The following is a 19204-nucleotide window of genomic DNA, read 5'->3' as shown; positions in this document are numbered from 1 at the left end:
TTCACGATATCCCTCACTTCTGAATAACAAGAAGCGGAGAAGTCAAATATTTATTGAATGGGCTTTAACAGCTTTGGGTAGAGTTCTTTATTTTCTCAACACTAAAAAGGTGAGAGACATGGACGATGATGCTTGCAATCATCTCCAAACTTTATGGGAGGAACTTGAGACCTTTGGATTTGATTTGTCATGGTTGAAACCTCATGTTCAATCTGCCTTAGGCATGAAAACTCGTATTGAGAGAGTTCTTGAAGTGAAAAGGTTGGAAGAGAAGGTAACTTCTTTAGAAGAGAAAACAAAGACTCTGAGAACGGAGTTGATTGAAGCAGAGGTAAATCTTGAAATAACAAGAAGAGACGTGGTGAAAGCAAAAGAAGACTTTGAAAACTGTGATTTAGATGCAAAACTGGGTTATGGAAAACCATCAATTGAATATGTTAATGAGTAAATATTGAACTCGGTTATTGACAACCATGAGTTGCATATGATAACTTTATTCTCAAGTATAATTATATTCATTGAGTAAAAATAGCTGCTACTATTTCTAATCTTCATTAAACAGAAAGAGATTTTGAAATTTATATTATTTAAGGGTTTGTTTTATTGTGCATAGTATATTTCTTGTGTTGTTCATGAAATTGAACTTTTACTGTCCCACAAATTAAGAGGAAAAGCACGAAGTTTCCAAATTTCAAATTAGGTTGATTATCTCTTTTCTCACAAATTCTGTTTTATTCGTGATTTTAGCGTTAATCTTAATTTTATTTTGGAAGACTCTAAATGTTTTTCCTATTGCCACTTTAAGTATAGGTGTTAATTATAAAGTCAAACGCTGATGTAATAATAACAATGGATTAATTTATCATGTCATTAGGGAGTTTAATAAAACAATTACATGTTGAAATAACAAAAAGGTACCTGGTGAAATAAGTTTTCTAGTATAATCATACCTATTATGTGTTTAATCTTCCATTAAACAGAATTAGAGAATCAAATTGATATTTAAGGGTTCTTTTATGTGTTTATTTTATGATGCATCCTATATTGTTACTTTCATACTAATCTCAGTTAACATGAGTGATATTCTGTCAAAACTTCTATTAATTGTCCATATATAAACACATATTTTATTATGTTAATTGAATGTCATTCCATTACAATATTTATGAAATTTATCGTAATTGATATTACTAAATATTGGTGTCAGAAGCAAAATCATTAAGACAAAGGGCTCTTTGAATTCATAAATTCTAAGAAAAAATCTCAGAACTTTGTATTATCTTAACAAAAGAATATTTTTTTTAAAATACTTTTAAATCAATTTGGAGAAGTTAAGTTCAGGTTTAAAACCCAAATCTTATAATAATTATAGGAGTTTTTAAAACTTAAATATAATGATGAATTACACACGTGTTGAAACGATGATTATTCATTTCAACTACCTTTTTTTTATGTCAAGTTTTCGGTATGCCTTTTGAATCACCTTTATTTCTTTTTTAGACTTAAAATTAATTTCTAAAGTGGAAAGTCATGCATACCTTTTGTTTATATTTTATTTTATTGTATTTCGTTAAGTTGTAGTAGTATAAAATGTGGATTTGAAAATATGATTCTCATCTTGAAACGTTGAAGAAAAAGAGGAAAAAAAAAATAGAGGAAGATTAATGATATTAAAGACGTTGGTTATAGTCTTTATTATAATTTAGTAAAACTAAATTAAAAGAAAAGATATTTTTTTGAAAGTGAATGTGTTGCATGATATTTGATTTTGATAATTTAGGTCACATAATAATTGAAAATTACTGTAAAAAATGTAATATTATAAAAATTTTTTCTTTTGGGAAAAATCTTCTCCAACTTTCTGATCATTCCGATTTTTAACAGGGAAGAAAAAATTATCATAATATAAAGAGAACATAGAGGTCGACAAAACTAATTATAGAGATATATCCGTTAGCGACATAATTATGTTTATTGGTGTGCAAAGCAAATGCTTGTAGAGGTAGGTCAGTACGTTTTTCTTTTTATTTTGAAGAATGAGTTTCTTTTTGTTTTGGAGAATGAATTTGAAAGAAATTTGAGAATTTTTAAAAGATAAAGATGAAAAAATGGAATTTTTTGTTTTTATGGATAGAAATTTCAAAGTGAAGAAATTTGAGAATAGAATTTGTAAATAATTTGATAATGTAATGGATAAAAAATATACAGTAGATATAATTATTAGATTACTTTTATGATTAACATTTATATAAAATAAAATCTAATTATTATTATTATTGTAATAATAATAATTATTAATTTTAATATTAAAATTAATATTATTATTATTATTATTATAATTATCAATTGTAAAAATAATAATTATTAATTATCCACAAAGTTTAATAATAATAATAATAATAATAATAATTAAAAGCATATGTAAAGTTAAAAAAGAAACGGAGATATTTATGTAAAAGTTATGATAAAAAATTTAGAAGTCCATGTACCTTTTCTCTCTTAATCACTTCATTCATGATTCACAAGGGATGGAAATTTTAGAATCTCTCTCAAATCAGTTGAAATATATGGAAGCAAACATTTATATTTTTCTCAAATCCATCCTCATAAACAATAAGATGATATGGGGTTTTTCTATTTTATTTTCGATTTTAAAATAATATTATCATGTTTGTATTTAACAGAAATAAACTTTTAATTTCAATTCATATTTCTATAGGGGTTACACTTTATGTATTTACCTTTTTATTTCCAACTATTAATAATATAATTTTATATAAAAAATTTGAAATCACAATAAAAAGTATGATATTATTAAATTTAATTTAAAATCACAATAAAAAATGATATTATAGGGGTTACACTTTATGTATGTACCTTTTCTCTCCAATTCTTTCTCGTGATATTCATTTCCACTTTTAGTATAGGTGTTTGATTATAAAGTCAACCGATGATGTAATAATAACTAAGGATTAACTTATCGTGTCATTAGGGGAGTTTAATAGCACAATTACATTTAAATTTTTTAGTAAACTCACTACAAAACAAATGAATTTTATTAGCGGTTTGTTTGTTTTGGTTATATTAAATCTGCTAATTGGAGACATGTGAATTTGATTTGTCATGGCTGAAACCTCAAGTACAATCTGTCTTGGGCATCAATACATGTGTTGAAAAAGTTTTTGTTGTGAAAATTTTGGAAGAGAATGTGGCTACTATGGAGGAGAATGTATCTATTTTAGAGAAAGAAATAAAGAATTTGACGACAAAGATGATTGAAGCAGAGGTAAATCTAGAAATAAGAAGAAGAGACTTAGTTCAAGCAAAAGAAGGCTTTGAAGGATGAGATTTCGATGCTCAACTCAGATATGTATGGTAAAACATAATTCATGATTATGTTGTTTGCCCAATAATTTATTGTAGTGGACATGTTTTCTTTTTATAAGTTTATCAACATTTAGATGTTCTTCTATTTATCGATATGATTTTTTTTTTATGTTGAACATGTTTGACCTGATTTGCTATGATAATTTTGTCATGGAGTATATTATATTTATTGTGTTGAATAGAGGCTACTATGTAATTAATCTTCCTTAATAGAACCAGAGTATGAAATTGATATTTAAGGCTTCATTTATGTATTTATTTAATGATGCATAGTATATTAACTTAAACTTTTACTATACATTAATTGTAGAGGTAGACCAAAGCAATTATAGATAAAAGATCTATAGTGATATGATATCATTTCAGGTCCAAATGCATATAAAATCTCCTCCATGTAGTGATTGAGTGAGTTTTGGTATGTTTCTTTTTTTTAAGGAAATAAACACTTATCATGCTAAAGAGATGAAAAATAATATTTTAATACATAATTTTTTTACATTTATTTTACATTATTTTTCTTTATTTTTTTATATTTTCTTAAATATTAAAATGTCCTTTTTACGATAGTAATATATGTATCAAATGAATATAAATGAGTTATTATTTTAAAATAATTGTTTAGAATTTTGTACAATTCATATCTTTATAAGCCTAACAATAGATTTATATAAAATGATAAGTTGAAATATAATCAAGTAGATTAAGGATAAACCTACGAAACATACTGATAAACCTTTACCTAAGAAAACGTTCAATGCATTTGACGAGCTTGTGGGTTTTAAGGATATGGAACGAAAAAAATTTCCACGGTTATAAAAAGTACATGTTCACAACATCCTTTGCTTAGTATATCAAATTTGGCTCTATGTATAAAAACTTATACATACCTCTATTATTATTTTCAGGTCTATTTTAATATATATTTTTACTGACTTAAATATTAAATATTAAAGTGTCATTCCCAAGGTCTTCATTTAGTGTCCATTCATATCTCATTTCAATAGAGTTATTTTATCACTAAAATCCACAACTCGGAAATTAATTTAAATAAACATGTACATCAACCAAATTATCAATGGTGATGTTCCGTAATATTTCGTGTGTGAAGCTGAATTCCAAAGAAAACTTATATTACGCCATACGAATGAATCATGATGCAACTAAATGCAAATTATTCATTACCTTCTGTGAAAAAAATTTCAATATTATAAAAAAAAAGTCAGTCCAAATATTTTGACACTTAATTTGTGATCAAGTTCATGAATCGAATTTAAATAATTAATTCTTCATATATAAAGAATAAAGAAATACAAAAAAAGATTAACAGACATTTTGAAAAGAAAGAGAAAATGAGATATTTTCTAGGATTGATATATATGAGTGTTAGAACTTTATCCGGTAATCATTCATATCCCATCGAAATATAGTTATTTCTTTGTTCGAATTCAAAGTTTGGCTAATCAAGCTTAAATATACAACGTCAACAGCAACTCAACAAAATTTGTTCAAATATTAGTATAATCCAATTTTAATCCAAATGTAATTAATTGATTAAATTTTATGATTAAGTCGTGTTTGAAGTTGTTTGAGCAAACAGAGCGTGTGCACTCGTTCAATTATAGTACCAAATTGTATCTATAGGATTTGATCAATTCTTATTAAAAAACTATAATGTTATTATGAATTTGTAATCAAAGTGGTTTTTGATTAATATTATAATGATCAAGAAATCAAAGTTAAGATGAAAAGCTAAATAAGATAAAAATATGTTGGAATTAAACTTCACAACTTAGTTCTTAAGTATGATTACTATTTTATTTTTGAATTAACAAAATTCTTTCATTATTACATTAATGTAACCTTATACTCATGTATGTATGTATCCTATTTTTTTTTATCATAGAGCCAAATTTATATCCTAGACTCATGTATGTACTAGTAAATATATCAAAATTTTAAATAAAAACAAATTTCAAATTTATGTAAAAAAATTAAAAATATATTTAACTCGTTTTAATTCGAGAGACTCTCTAAATCTTTTTCTCCATATCAATTTTACTATACCTTGTTAAATAAGAACGTCAACCGACAATGTAACAATAAGTATACTTATGAATTAACTTATCATATCATTAGCGACTTTGATAGGATAGTTACAGGTAATTTCTTTTAAAATTGTTTTTCAATATTATAAAAAATACATAGTTGTTATATATATATATATATATATATATATATATATATATATATATATATATATATATNATATATATATATATATATATATTTTAATTTTTTTAGTCCTTTGCTTAAATATTTGTACTTTAATTTTTTTATAAATAACATGACTATTATCTTGTACCATCGTCTTATATCTTTTCATTGATTAAAAAAATATTAGATTGTGAAATTTTATAGTTAATATATAAGGTTAATGATAATTGATTCTTATTGCTTACATTAATTATAATATTATTTTATTTTGTTAAAAATTCTATATATGTCTTAATACACGACTAAACTTATTTTAAAAAATAAGAGTAGGTTAAAAGACTCTGAAACCAAACAAAAAAAAAATGATGTCAATATTTCATAGGAGAAAATGAATAAACTTTTCTGAAAGACTACATTAAGTAGAGTTATTAAAATTTGTGACGTTTACGGTTATCCTGGTGTGGTTCAATTTCCAGTACATTGGAAAACAGAATTCAATAATGTAAAAACAACTTCCAAAACTTTTCTCAATAAGGATTCCAATAATATTTTTATCTATGAGTAAGTTTCACTGGAAATGTTCTTATATAGCTTTGAAAACCATCAATGGCTCTCATGTTATCACAATCTCTTATTGAAGTTCCTATAGCTGTCGTAGGTGCTGGTTTTGTGTCATTCATTTTGTGTATTTATTATATCCATAGTTGTCTATTTTATATAGCTATCTTTAGCTCCATCGTTCATGTTACCCATATGAAGCTGCCAATTAGTTATTTCTCTAAATTCATATTCTGAAACAAAATATGGTTTTCTACCATTAAAATTGTGTCTTTCTTTCAAAAAAACAAACATTTAACTTACTGTGACATTTAGTTTTTGATATTAGAGTTCCTTGTGCATTGTGATATATTGATATGGGAAAATACTTATTTTATAGTGTGATTTTATTCAACCATTGAAGATCTTTATTTCTCATGGATACTCAATCGTTTGATCTTCCTCGGTGAAAATCAATATTGTTTGTTTTTGTCAGTGCTACTGAAATGAAGAATCGTTTGATCTTCCTAAGTGCACCATTACTAACTTTTCCTCGTTAGGCTTCTACAATAATTACTCGGATACGCTTTCTCTCGATGGCCACAAATGGTGTTTGATTAAATTATTGTGTACTGTACATTTTCCTTTTTTTTATTATTTCATATGTTTTTCTCATTAAGTTTTTAGGAGGATTCATATTATTCCAAATGGGAATAATGTGCACTGTTTGTTTATTTATTTGGATGCTGGTCCTAATGGAAATTTTTTAAAATTCAAACTCATTCTCATTAATAAGCTCAACCACAGAAGAATTGTAATAAAAGGTATATTTCACATTTAGACTTATGATAATCATATTATTTTGTTTGAAACCCTATACACAACTGACTTTTGATGTATGAATTTCTCTGAAATTAGCCACACCTTCAATTCAAGCTTGGATAGTTGGAATGCCGATTTGGGTAAAATTTATAACTCTGGTAATGGGTTCACCGTGAATGTCAAACACGTTTTCAGACAAATATTAAAGCAAAAATATCTTAGTTAGTATAAATAACTTATATATTAGCATAAAATGGGTTTGATATGTTAAAAAAGATAACCTAAGTTAAAAGGACCACATCTTTTTAATTTTTAGATTTAACAATCAAAATGTAACAAAATTCAAATTAAAAGGATTCTAATTATAAAAAGATTAAAAGTATATTTAATTCAGTTTAATTAACAAAAATTCAAATCATACAAATTACATATTAACATAAAAGGTATTTTTCATATCAAATACCGTAATCTAAATGAGTTAAAAATATTATATTCTTTTAATTTTTAAATTTAACAATAAAAATGTATCAAAATTCGTCTTATTTCTTTTCTTTGATTAAAAAATATCAGATTATGAAATTTTATAGTTAATATATAAGGTTACAGTATAATGATAATTGATTCTAATTGTTTACATTAATTATAATATTATGTTATTTTTGTTAAAAAATTCTATATATATCTTAATACACGACTAAACTTATTTTAAAAAATAAGAATATGTCAAAAAAAGTTATTTTAGTATTTCATCCAATAAAATTTGTGACTTTACAATTATCCTGGTTCAATTTCCAGGAAAACAGAATTTAATAGTGTAAAAACAATTTCCAAAACTTTTCTCAATACGCAATCTAATAAACTTCGCCTGCCAAGGCCCAAATTCGTAAGAATTGCGTAGAAGTAAAATTATTACTTAAATTTTCATACGTATAAATATACATTATATAATAATGATAAAACAACTTTCAAAACTCTTGTTGAAAAGTTTATAAAAATTTTATAAGGGAGATTTTATTGAAGTTCTTTGTGAACTCAACCATCGTAGTTTTTTTGTTTCCCCCATAGATACCCAATCGTTTGATCTTCTTAAGTGAAAACCAATATTGTTTGCTTTTTTCAGTGCTACGGTTGAAGCTTACAAGTTTCAAGTTTCTGCAATGGAGAATCAGAATACAAAGGATAAAGTGTTTCAGATGTTTACATGGACCCTTACAAACTTCTTGCCAAACGTTTGCCACAGAATATTTGAAAACGTTTACTGTCGATGGCCATACATGGTTCTTGTATGAATTATTATACATAATCTACATGTTGCTCTTTCTTATCATTTTATCTGTTTTTCTCATTATATTTGGTTTCTTTGTCTTTAGGGGGATTCGTATCATTCGAGCTGCAACAGAGAAGTTGTATTTGTCAATTATTTTGGATTCTGTTAGTGGTTGGCCTCGTCGATGTGAAAAATTTGCAAATTTAAAATTCATTCTGATTAATCAGCTAAACCCCACTAGGAATATAATAAAAGGTAAATTTTACGATTAGACCTATGATAATCATATTATTTTGTTTTAAACTCGATACACAACTCACTCTTGGTGTATGAATTTGTCAGGAATTAGTCACACCTTCAACCCAAGGAATGACCTTTCGTGTACAATTTACACCTCTGCTGATGGGTTCATCGTGAATGATATTTGTATAGTTGAACTTCATATATCGGTTCATAAAAATAAGGTTGTCCAAAACACTGAGAATATTTCAACGAAGAAAATGATCTCTAGCTCTGGTGAGATGGTGGATTTTAGAGGCATAGGAAAAGTAGAGAAAGACTTTATTCCTCTATTGGAAGAAGTTTGTTCACAATATCCTTCTTTGATTGAATAGTAAAAAATTTACTGAATGGGCATTTACAGCGCTTGGTAGAGTTCTTTATTTTCTCAACATTAAAAAAGTGAAAGACATGGACGATGTTGCTTGCAATCATCTCCAAACTTTATGGGAGGAATTAGAGATATATGGATTTGATTTGTCATGGCTGAAACCTCATGTACAATCTGCATTGGATATGAAAACTTGTGTTGAGAAAGTTCTTACTATGAAAAGATTGGAGGAGAATGTTATTACTTTGGAGAATGATGTGACTGTTTTAGAGAAAGAAATAAAGAATTTGACGACAAAGATGATTGAAGCAAAGGTAAATCTAGAAATAACAAGAAGAGACTTGGTTCAATCAAAAGAAGGTTTTGAAGAATGTGATTTGGATGCTCAACATTTAGATGTTCTTCTAATTATCGATGTGATTTTTTATGTTGAACATGTTTGACCTGATTGGCTATGATAATTTTGTTATTGAGTATATTATATTTATTGTGTTGAATAAATGCTACTATGTATTAATCTTCCTTAGTAGAACAAGAGTATGAAATTGATATTTAAGGGTTCATTTATGTATTTATTTAATGATGCATAGTATATTAACTTAAACTTTTACTATACATTAATTGTAGAGGTAGACCAAAGTAATTATAGATAAAAGATCTTTAGCGATATTGATAGCATTTCAGGTCCAAATGCATATAAAATCTTCTCCATGTAGTGATTGAGTGAGTTTTGGTATGTTTCTTTTTTTTAAGGAAATAAACACTTATCATGTTAAAGAGATGAAAAATAACATTTTAATACATAATTTTTTTTACATTTATTTTACATTATTTTTCTTTATTTTTTATATTTTTTAAATATATAAATTTCCTTTTTACGACAATAATATATATATATCAAATGAATATAAATATTTATTATTATTTTAAAATAATTGTTTAGAATTTTGTACAATTCATATCTTTATATGAACTTTATAAGCCTAACAATAGATTTATATAGAATTATAAATTGAAATATAATCAAGTAGATCAAGCACACAAGATTAAGGTTAAACCTACGAAACATACTGATAAACCTTTACCTAACGTTCACTACATTTGTTGAGCTAGTGGGGGTTTTAAGGATATGGAAAGAAAAAAATTTCCACGGTTTTAAAAAGTATGTATGTTTGCTTATTAATGGTTAAAAGAAGAGAACCCTTAGGTATGTTGAATGTACGTTCACAGCTTTGGGTAGAGTTCTACATTTTCTTTAAGGCTAAAAAGATGAAAGATATGGATGGAGATGTATGTAATAATCTCCAAATTTTATGAAGAACTTGAAACATTCAAATTTGATTTGACTTAGTTGCAACACCATGTTCAAGTGAAAAAGAAGAAGGGAAATAAGGTGTCTGCTTTAGAAAAGGAAATAAAGATTCTCAAGGAAAAAAAATGATAGAAAAAAAAAATCTTGAAATAATAAGAAAAGAATTGACTAAAATAACTGAAGGCTTTGTGGAATGTAATTAATATGATGGGTTAGGATATGGAGGACAATTAATTTGTTAAAAAGTTCATTGTTTACAAAGTGTTCAGAGGTAAATATTTGAATATGATTGGGGATATTGACAATTCTAGTATGCATAATAATTGAAAATATTATGTAGTTCGTGAATTAAAGTGAACTAATACAAAATATTATGTGTATTCTATATTTTAGTTAACATCTATTTTATTGTGGTGTCTAATTAAGATTTTAAGTTTCTATTCAATCTTCCTTCTAAACTCAGTTTGTTCTATCAATATTTTTGTATAATTTTAATGTATAAATTTTGTTATAGTTTCAAAGACATTGATTTTAAGTTTTCTTCATTTGTTATTGTTGTGATATTCAAGTGTGAGTTTAAAATTCATCTTGAGTAAAAATAGAAAAGTTTAGTAACATATAACCATGAATATTCATAAACTCACATTTTCTTCGATTTTTGATTGAAGATAATGCTAATTCCTTATGTGAGAGTTGGATTGATATTATATTTTTTTTTTTTTGTGATTGTTTTTTAAAAGATCCATTAGTTATTAGATATTTAAAATTAATATGCTATTAAATTTTACGTGGGATTTGTAGACAATTATTTTAACCTTTTATGAATAGTTTGAAAGTAATATTTCTGTTACAAAATATTTTTTATTTATTCCTATTATAAAGCAAAAGTTTAGTATAGATTATTCTGTTTATATAGAGTTTTTTAGATGCGAATTTCCCAAATGTGACATTTAAAATCAATAATTATTTGTGTTATTAAATATTATATATTATGTTTTCAATTTTATAAAACTGTTCATAATCTATCACAAGATATTGTTATTTCTGTTTCTTTTTAAAACACACTTCTTGAAATAATTAAAGAAAAAACATATATTCAAATTGTTATTATCTTAATTTTTAAACTATGTGTAACAGTCTTTTTATTTTCCTTAGGATAGTGGATAACAAGTGTCATGTTCCATTAAATTCCTTAGGATAGTGGGGGACAGGGACGGCAGTACATTTAATTTCCCGTCCATCATGATCCGCAAGTAGCAGAGAATGTGAGTTTCCAGAAAGTGGAAGTCAAGTGACAAGCAGGAGTGGACCAAACTTTTTAGTGGAGGCAATATTTAAGGTGAAATTTTAAATCTGGTGTCACTTTCTACATGCAACCCTTCTTTTTCCTCAGTTTCTAGAAAACACCATTTTCTCCTCTTCTCTCTAAAACCTTAGAACTTTTCTCTAGATTTCTGATCATCCTCTTCCTCCGATCATCAACCTGTCTTCAGATTAATTCTTCCTGGAGACAAGAGCTTCCATTTGCACTGATCAGATTTCCATTCTAAACTGGTAAGTGTTTCTGGTCTTTGAAGCTTCTTTGTACTCTTGCATGTACGCACACTTTAAGCTTGTATGTGATTGTTAAGCCATTTCTCTGAATCCAAATTTCGTGTAATCAGACCTTGAACTTCAAAAACCATAGAAGTAGTTGTTGTCAAGGAACATAGAAATTTAGCTGGAATTAAAGGTAAGGAAAGCTTATAAGATTTAATTATGATTACTTTGTATTTATGGATGCATGATTTAATGTGTGTATATTTGATAATTTTAATGGTATGTGAAAATATTGTATGCTACTATATGATATGTTTGATCTTGGTTATGTACTTAGTATAAATGTATTAAACTTTGAAATTCTGAAATCTGTGACGGGTCCTCCCCTAAATCGTTATTTCATACGATTAATCTTTTCATTCCATTTCTTTATTATTATCTCCATTCCTTGAAAAACATAAATTCCAAAAACCCANTCTTACTTGAATTAAGACTTACATTAGAACTATTTAACCTTCCCTCTGCTTTCTTTCCAAGATCTGTAAAACTTGTAGCTATTTCGATGATTACAGAGTTTAAATCATTGCTACTGAAACAATTCATCTTTCTATACTTTCTTTTTCTCTACACACTCAACTGAAACTCACTAAAAAAGGAACTAACTATATTGATTCGTCTTCATAACATCCATAAAATCTCTTCTACCTTCATGATCATGCCTTCTTTCTTTCACTTGTCCTTATTAAACTTATTTGATTCTCATAAAACACAACCTAAACTACACTTAAAGCACAACCACTAACTCACATTCTTTAAGCACAACACATTTCTTGAAGACCATAAACCTCAAGAAACAGATTATAAAACAACCAAACCATCCTTATGATCATAACATTATCTCTTCCACTTGTGTTTGTCATACATCCCTGATTCACTTTAACACTTATCTGTATCTACTGCTTAATCCAAACTTGGTGTACCACTACTGTTTTGAAGTACAGGATATCGCTTTAAGAAGTTTCACCTGTATTTATTTTTTTGTCCATAGCAGAATCTCAAAAGTTATAAATTAGAATATTTGTTTTTATACTCACTTTTTCTATGTTCTTACCAAAAGTATCTCCATTGGATTACAATTATGATCCAATTGGTAGTAATTACACTTTCTCCTAAGTTGGTTAGTAATTACAAAATGCTTCCACCTCATTCATCTACTATTCTTATCCTCAATAGAAATAATATATATATATATATATATATATATATATATATATATATATATATATATATATATATATATATATATTCAAGAATTGTATGATTTTGTTTTAAACTCGATACACAACTCATTCTTGATGTATGAATTTGTCAGAAAGTAGCCACACCTTCAATTCAAAGCAAGGTGTTTGGGGTTTCTCATTCATATCTATGGGTGGACTTTGGGACTCTAGTCACGGATTCATTGTAAATGATACTTGTATTATTGAAGTTCGTATATTGGATCATAAGTTAGAGGATGAGAAACAAGTTGATGAATCAGTGAGAGTGGATTTTAGGGACATAGGAAAAGTAGAGAAAAATTTTATTCCCCTATTAGAAGAAGTTTGTTCACGATACCCTCACTTATTCATAACAAGAAAAGGAAAAGTCAAATATTCATTGAATCGACTTTTACCGCACTTGGCAGAGTTCTTTATTTTCTAAACACTAAAAAGGTGAGAGACATGAACTATAACGCTTGCAATCATCTCCAAACTTTATGGGAGGAACTTGAGACTTTTGAATTTGATTTATCATGGTTGAAACCTTATGTACAATCTGCATTAGCCATGACAACTTCTCTTGATAAAGTTCTTGCGATAAAAAAGGTTGGAAGAGAAAGTGACTACTTTGGAGGAAAATATCTCTATTTTAGAGAAGTAAGCAATGACTTTGAGAACAAAGAAGATTAAACCAGAGGTAAATCTAGAAATAAACAGAAGAGCCTTGGTGAAAGCAAAAAAGAGCATTGAAAACTGTGATTTGAATGCTGAACTAGGATATGGAAAACCATGAATTGCATATATATGATAACTTTATCTCTAGTATAATTATATTTATTTGTTTGTTTAATCTTCATTAAGAAGAATGAGAGTATGAAATTGATATTTAAGGGTTGATTTTTGTGTTTATTTTATGATGTATCGGATATTTCTTTTGTTCATGAAATTGAACTGTTACTGTCCCACTAATCTCAGTTAACATGAGTGATATGTTGTCAAAACTTCTAGTAATTGTCCATATATAAACAATTATTTTATTATGTTGATTGAATATGGGTTCATTACAAATTACAAAATATGTTGAAAATGATATTTTATTAGTAAATGGTAGTGTGAGAAGCAAAGTCATTAAGATAAAGGCACTTTCAATTCATAAATTAAAAAAAAAAAATTCTTTGTATTATAGGTTAACAAAAGAATAAACAAATTTAAAATAAACTGGATCTCCCAACACCCAAAGTTCGTAAGAATCAATAAAAATTACATACTTTGACACAATAAGATTCACCTTTTTAAATATTTTTTAAAAGTAAAAGAATAGTTTTGGTAGAAAAAAATGAAAAAAAACTGTGTAATTTACTTATGCTTGTTAATGTATTACCACTCTAAAAATTATTCAGTAATATAAGAATTTTATAAATGTGATTTTATTGAAGTTTCCTATGAACTCAACCATCAAAGATGTTTGTTTTTTAAAAAGTTTTTTTAACAACTTTTTCATAAGTGAGAGTTTGTGATTGATGTGTTTTAAATTTTTTTTTAAAATAAATTAAAACAGACAAATAAGATGGTTTCGATTTTTAAAAAGTTGTTAAAAAGAATTGTTAAAATATTATAATTCTTTTCTTTTTGTTTTTTCATGGATACCCAATTGATCTTGCTAAGTGAAAACCAATATTGTTTGTTATTGTTAGTGCTACGGTTGAAGCTTAGAAGTAATGGAGAATCAGAATACAAAGGATAAAGCGTTGAAGTTTACATGGAATCTTACAAACGTTAGCCTGAAGATACGCTCGAAAAGGATTACTGTCGATGGCCATACATGGTTCTTGATTGAATTACTATACATAATCTACATGTTGCTCTTTCTTATGATTATATCTGTTTTTCTCATTAAGTTTGGTACCTTTGTCTTTAGGACGATTGATATCATTCCAATTACAATAGAGAATTTGTTTATGACAATTGTTCTGGGACCTGTTCGTGATCCGCCTAGTGGATGTGAAAAATTTGCAAATTTAAAATTCATTCTGATTAATCAGCACAACCACAGAGACAATATAATAAAAGGTAAATTTCACACTTCTTTGTTTTATAAACTCGATACCCAACTGACTCTTGATATATGAATTTGTCAGAAATTAGACGGAACTTCAACTCAAGGAATGAACATTGGTCTAACATTTACGCCTCTGGTGATGGGTTCATCGTGGATGGTTGTTGTATATTTGAAATTCATATATCGATTCATGAGACAGAGCATAAGAAACAAGTTGATGAATCAGTTAGGAACATTCATAATAAGCTTGTCCAAAGTACTGTGAATCTTTCAACGAAGAAAATGATCTCAAATTCACCTGCTGAAACCGTGGATTTTAGGGGCTTAGGAAAAGTTGATAAAGATTTTATTCCTCTACTNGAAGAAGTTTGTTCACAATATCCCTCACTTATTGATAGTAAGAAGAGGAAAAGTCAAACATTTANTGAATGGGCTTTTACAGCTTTGGGCAGGGTTCTTCATTTTCTCAACACTAAAAAGGTTAGAGACATGAAAGATGATGGTTGCAATCATCTTCAAATTTTATGGGAAGAACTTTTGACTTGTGAATTTGATTTGTCATGGCTGAAACCTCGTGTGGAATTTGCCTTGGGAATGAAAACTTGTGTTGAGAAAGTTCTTGCTGTGAAAAGGTTGGAGGAGAACGTAATTACTTTGGAGGAGAATGTAACAACTTTAGAGAAAAATGTCTCTAATTTAGAGACAAAAGCAAATACTTTGAGGACAACGATGTTTGAAGCAAAAGTAAATCTAGAAATAACAAGAAGAGAGTTGGTGAAAGCAAAAGAAGGCTTTGAAGAATGTGATTTGGATGCTGAACTTGGATTTTGCAAAGCATAATTCATGATCATGTTGTATGCAGAATAATTTATTATAAGTAGTGGACATGTTTTCTTTTTAACTTTATAAATGGTTATATGTTCTCCTAATGGTGGATATTATTTTTTTATGGTGAACTTGTTTGACCTGATTTGCATATTATAATTTTGTTTTCAAGTATATTATATTCATAGTGTGTTGAACAGCTAGTATGCGATTAACAATTTTAGCTCGAATGGTTTGTAGCGGAACCCTACCTTCTCTAATCCATTCGACACGTGCAATTTCTTTTCCATCAATACGTCCTGCAATCTGTACTTGAACTCCTTTTGTACCTGTTTGTTCAGTTAATTCAATAGCTTTTTTCATTGCTTTACGAAATGAAACTCTATTCTTTAATTGTCCAGCTATAAATTCTGCAAGAATATTAGGGTGTTTATAAGCATTTGTANCTTTTACAATAGCAATGTTTAGTTTTCTATTTACACAATTCAGTTTTTTGTGCATATTTCGTTAATATTCATATAAGTTTTTATTCGAATATTTCTTGTGTTCATTTAACTTGATCTTTTAGTATTCACTAATCCTAGAGGTAGACGAAACTTATTATAGATAGTGACATTATGCTTTTAGATAATGTGTGAGAGTGAAATGGCGTTTCTGAAAATGTGATTGGAGAGCTGAGATAATGCGCGAATGGAAAATGAAGCACTGATGGCACGTGCTGAAGCGCTGATGCATGCATTGAAGAAGTGGCAGCGAATGAGTGGTTCAGTGTAGATGAGTGAGAAGCACCATGAAAATTAATGGAGAAATGAAAAATAGGAAGTGTGCTTGGAAGGTGGTTAGAGGGAGTCTTTGGACTCTCTAGCATATGACTTTCAAGATAGAATTATTTCTGAAGGTCAGAAAATCAAATTCTCATTAATCTCAAAAATGCCAAATACAAGTGAGGAACTGGGTATTTATAGTAACTAGAGCTGTCAATTAGACCCCTCTAATAGGTCCTGGCCCTAGCCCATGTGGGTTGGGGCCAAAAAAGCCCACAGGGCCAAAAAAGTTCTTTATTAAAAAAGCCCCAGGGGCTAAAAAGCCCTAAAACCCTGTAGGTCAGGGCCAGCCCATGGGTTTTCTTTTTTATAAAAAAAAAAACTAAATATTCAATAATAAATTCTATTTTTACAGAGAAAAAAAACACTTAAATGTTTCTTTTGCATTACTGACTAAATCCTCACATAAATACTAGAAAGCTTACACTACGATAGCCTCCTGCATAATTCCTATGCTGCAGCAAATCATTAACATCCAAGCCTTTCAATTACTACATGTTCACAAAAAAACTATAGCTATTGAATGCTTTCCATTTATCTGTCAATCTCCCAAAACAGTAAGCAATGAGAATAAACATAGATAAACTAAATATAGAGGTGCATAATGAAAGCAATTACATAGAAAAGTAAATTCAATGTAGAACTAATTTCAGAGAAATAACAAAGTCAATTACACATAAGCAAATGACTGTGAATCCATGCAGAGAAGATATAGTGAAAGGAGTGACATTAGGTTTTTGTGCATATGCTTTTAGATACGTCACCATGTTTTTTCTAATATGAATTTGAAGAGTGAATGGATGTATTTTTTGGGTTAAATATGTTTTTGGTTCCTTATTTTTTAGTAAAAATTATAATTAGTCTCTCTTCAAAATTTTGGTCTAATTTAGTTTCCCAATTTTAGAAATGTATGAATTTAATCCTTTTAATCAAATTTTGTTAACTTTATTTGATGTTTTAAACACGTTTCATGATAGCATTTGAATTGTTTACACTTTTAGAAACATCAAATAAACATAACAAAATTTAGTTAAAAGGAATAAATTCATACATTTCTAAAGTTGAGAAACTAATTAGGCCAAAGTTTTGAAGATAAACTAATTCCAATTTTCAAAGTTAAGGGAACAAAAACATATTTAACCCTATTTTTTTTATATGATACTTGATGTACACATGCTTTACATTAGGTTTTTATTTTTTAAATAATAATTTATTTTTATTTTCATTCAGGTTTCTATCAGTAGATGAATATGCAGTATAAATACATATTATTGTGACTCCATAGTTAGTTAAAAAAAAAATTGTATTATACGTAGTCATATCTTATACTGTGAAGGTGAGAATTTCTGTCAAAATCAGGTTTGTGTTCATATAATATCTATTCAGACATATTGGTTTCTAATTTATGTAGACATGTTCATTTATATTAAAGGGTATATGTTAAAACTTTTGTGTTCAAACCAAATTATAAGAGGAGAAACTTATTAACACTAAGTTTCCAAATTTTAAATTAATATATCCATTTACTTTAAGAACGAATTCTAATTTTACTTCAAACTTGTGAAATTATAATCATATCTAATCCAATTTGAGAGATTCTCCAAACCTCTTTCTCATAGTCACTTTTAGTGTCGTTAGGGACTTTGGTGGCATAGTTAAAAGTACTTTTTATTTTTTTAAAATTGTTTTTCTATATTATAAAAAAAGATTCCGTTATTTTAACACACTTGTTTTGACACACATTTGACACCAACAGGTGTTAAGCTGCCATTGGTCTTCTTTTTTTTTTTTTTTCAAAAAAATGTTGGGACGAAAATGAGAAGAGTTTAAAAATTTTGGCTTTCCAAATATACCCTTCGTCCTGTTTCATTTCATTTCATTTTGTCTCTCTCTTTCCCGTCTGACGTTTGGTTTGTGGATCTCCTTTGTCGCCGTTTGGTGGAAATGGGAAGTCCGGGAAAGGAGCTTTGTTCGAGCAAGGTAAATGCGTTGTTGGGTTTTTGGTTTGGGTTGTCGGGATCTTGGGTTCATGCGTTGTTGGTGCTTTGGGTTTTTCGTTTGGGGTCTTGGGTTCTTGCGTTCTTGGTGTTTTTAGTTTTAGGTTTGCGTTCTTGTGTTCTTGGGTTTTGGGTATTTGGTTTGCGTTCTTGCGTTGTTGATGTTGTGGTAAGGGTATTGTGTTTGTGGTTATTGAGTAATGGGTCTTTGGTTTGCGTTCATGGGTTCTTGGTTTTTGGTTTCTCTGTGGGTTGTTCACTAGTAAAAAATCAATCTTTTACCGCGAACATTATGCCGCAGTTCAATAGAAACCGAAGCATAATATTGCGCGGTGACATTTTTGAAATTATATCGACAGTATAGGCCGCGGTTCTACGGGGAACCGCGGCCTATTCCCTCTGCAAAATTCTGACATTCCCCAAAAGCAAGTCTGAAAAAAAATTCAGGGGAATAGACCGCAGTTCTGAGGGGAACCGCGGTATATTTCCCTTGCAAAAAAAAAAAAAATCAGGAAAAGCAGTTCTGAAAAAAATTTCAGGGGAATATAC

At 28.0% G+C, this 19204-nt stretch overlaps 2 protein-coding genes across 2 annotated transcripts; both read left to right on the top strand.

Moving 5' to 3' along the window:
- Positions 1-8917: 8917 nt before the first annotated feature.
- On the top strand, positions 8918-9280 carry LOC106770046. Its single transcript, XM_014655867.1, has one exon. It carries the CDS (start codon positions 8918-8920, stop codon positions 9278-9280), a length of 363 nt encoding a protein of 120 aa, XP_014511353.1.
- A 5388-nt stretch (positions 9281-14668) lies between these two features.
- On the top strand, positions 14669-15849 carry LOC111242238. Its single transcript, XM_022784552.1, has 3 exons — positions 14669-14775; positions 14869-15020; positions 15089-15849. Exons 1-3 carry the CDS (start codon positions 14669-14671, stop codon positions 15847-15849), a joined length of 1020 nt encoding a protein of 339 aa, XP_022640273.1.
- Positions 15850-19204: the final 3355 nt, after the last annotated feature.

This window comes from Vigna radiata, chromosome 8, assembly GCF_000741045.1.
Source record: "Vigna radiata var. radiata cultivar VC1973A chromosome 8, Vradiata_ver6, whole genome shotgun sequence".
Classification (NCBI taxonomy): Eukaryota; Viridiplantae; Streptophyta; class Magnoliopsida; order Fabales; family Fabaceae; genus Vigna; species Vigna radiata.
Note: the sequence above shows the minus strand (reverse complement) of the source record. Positions and strands in the feature narration are given on the sequence as shown.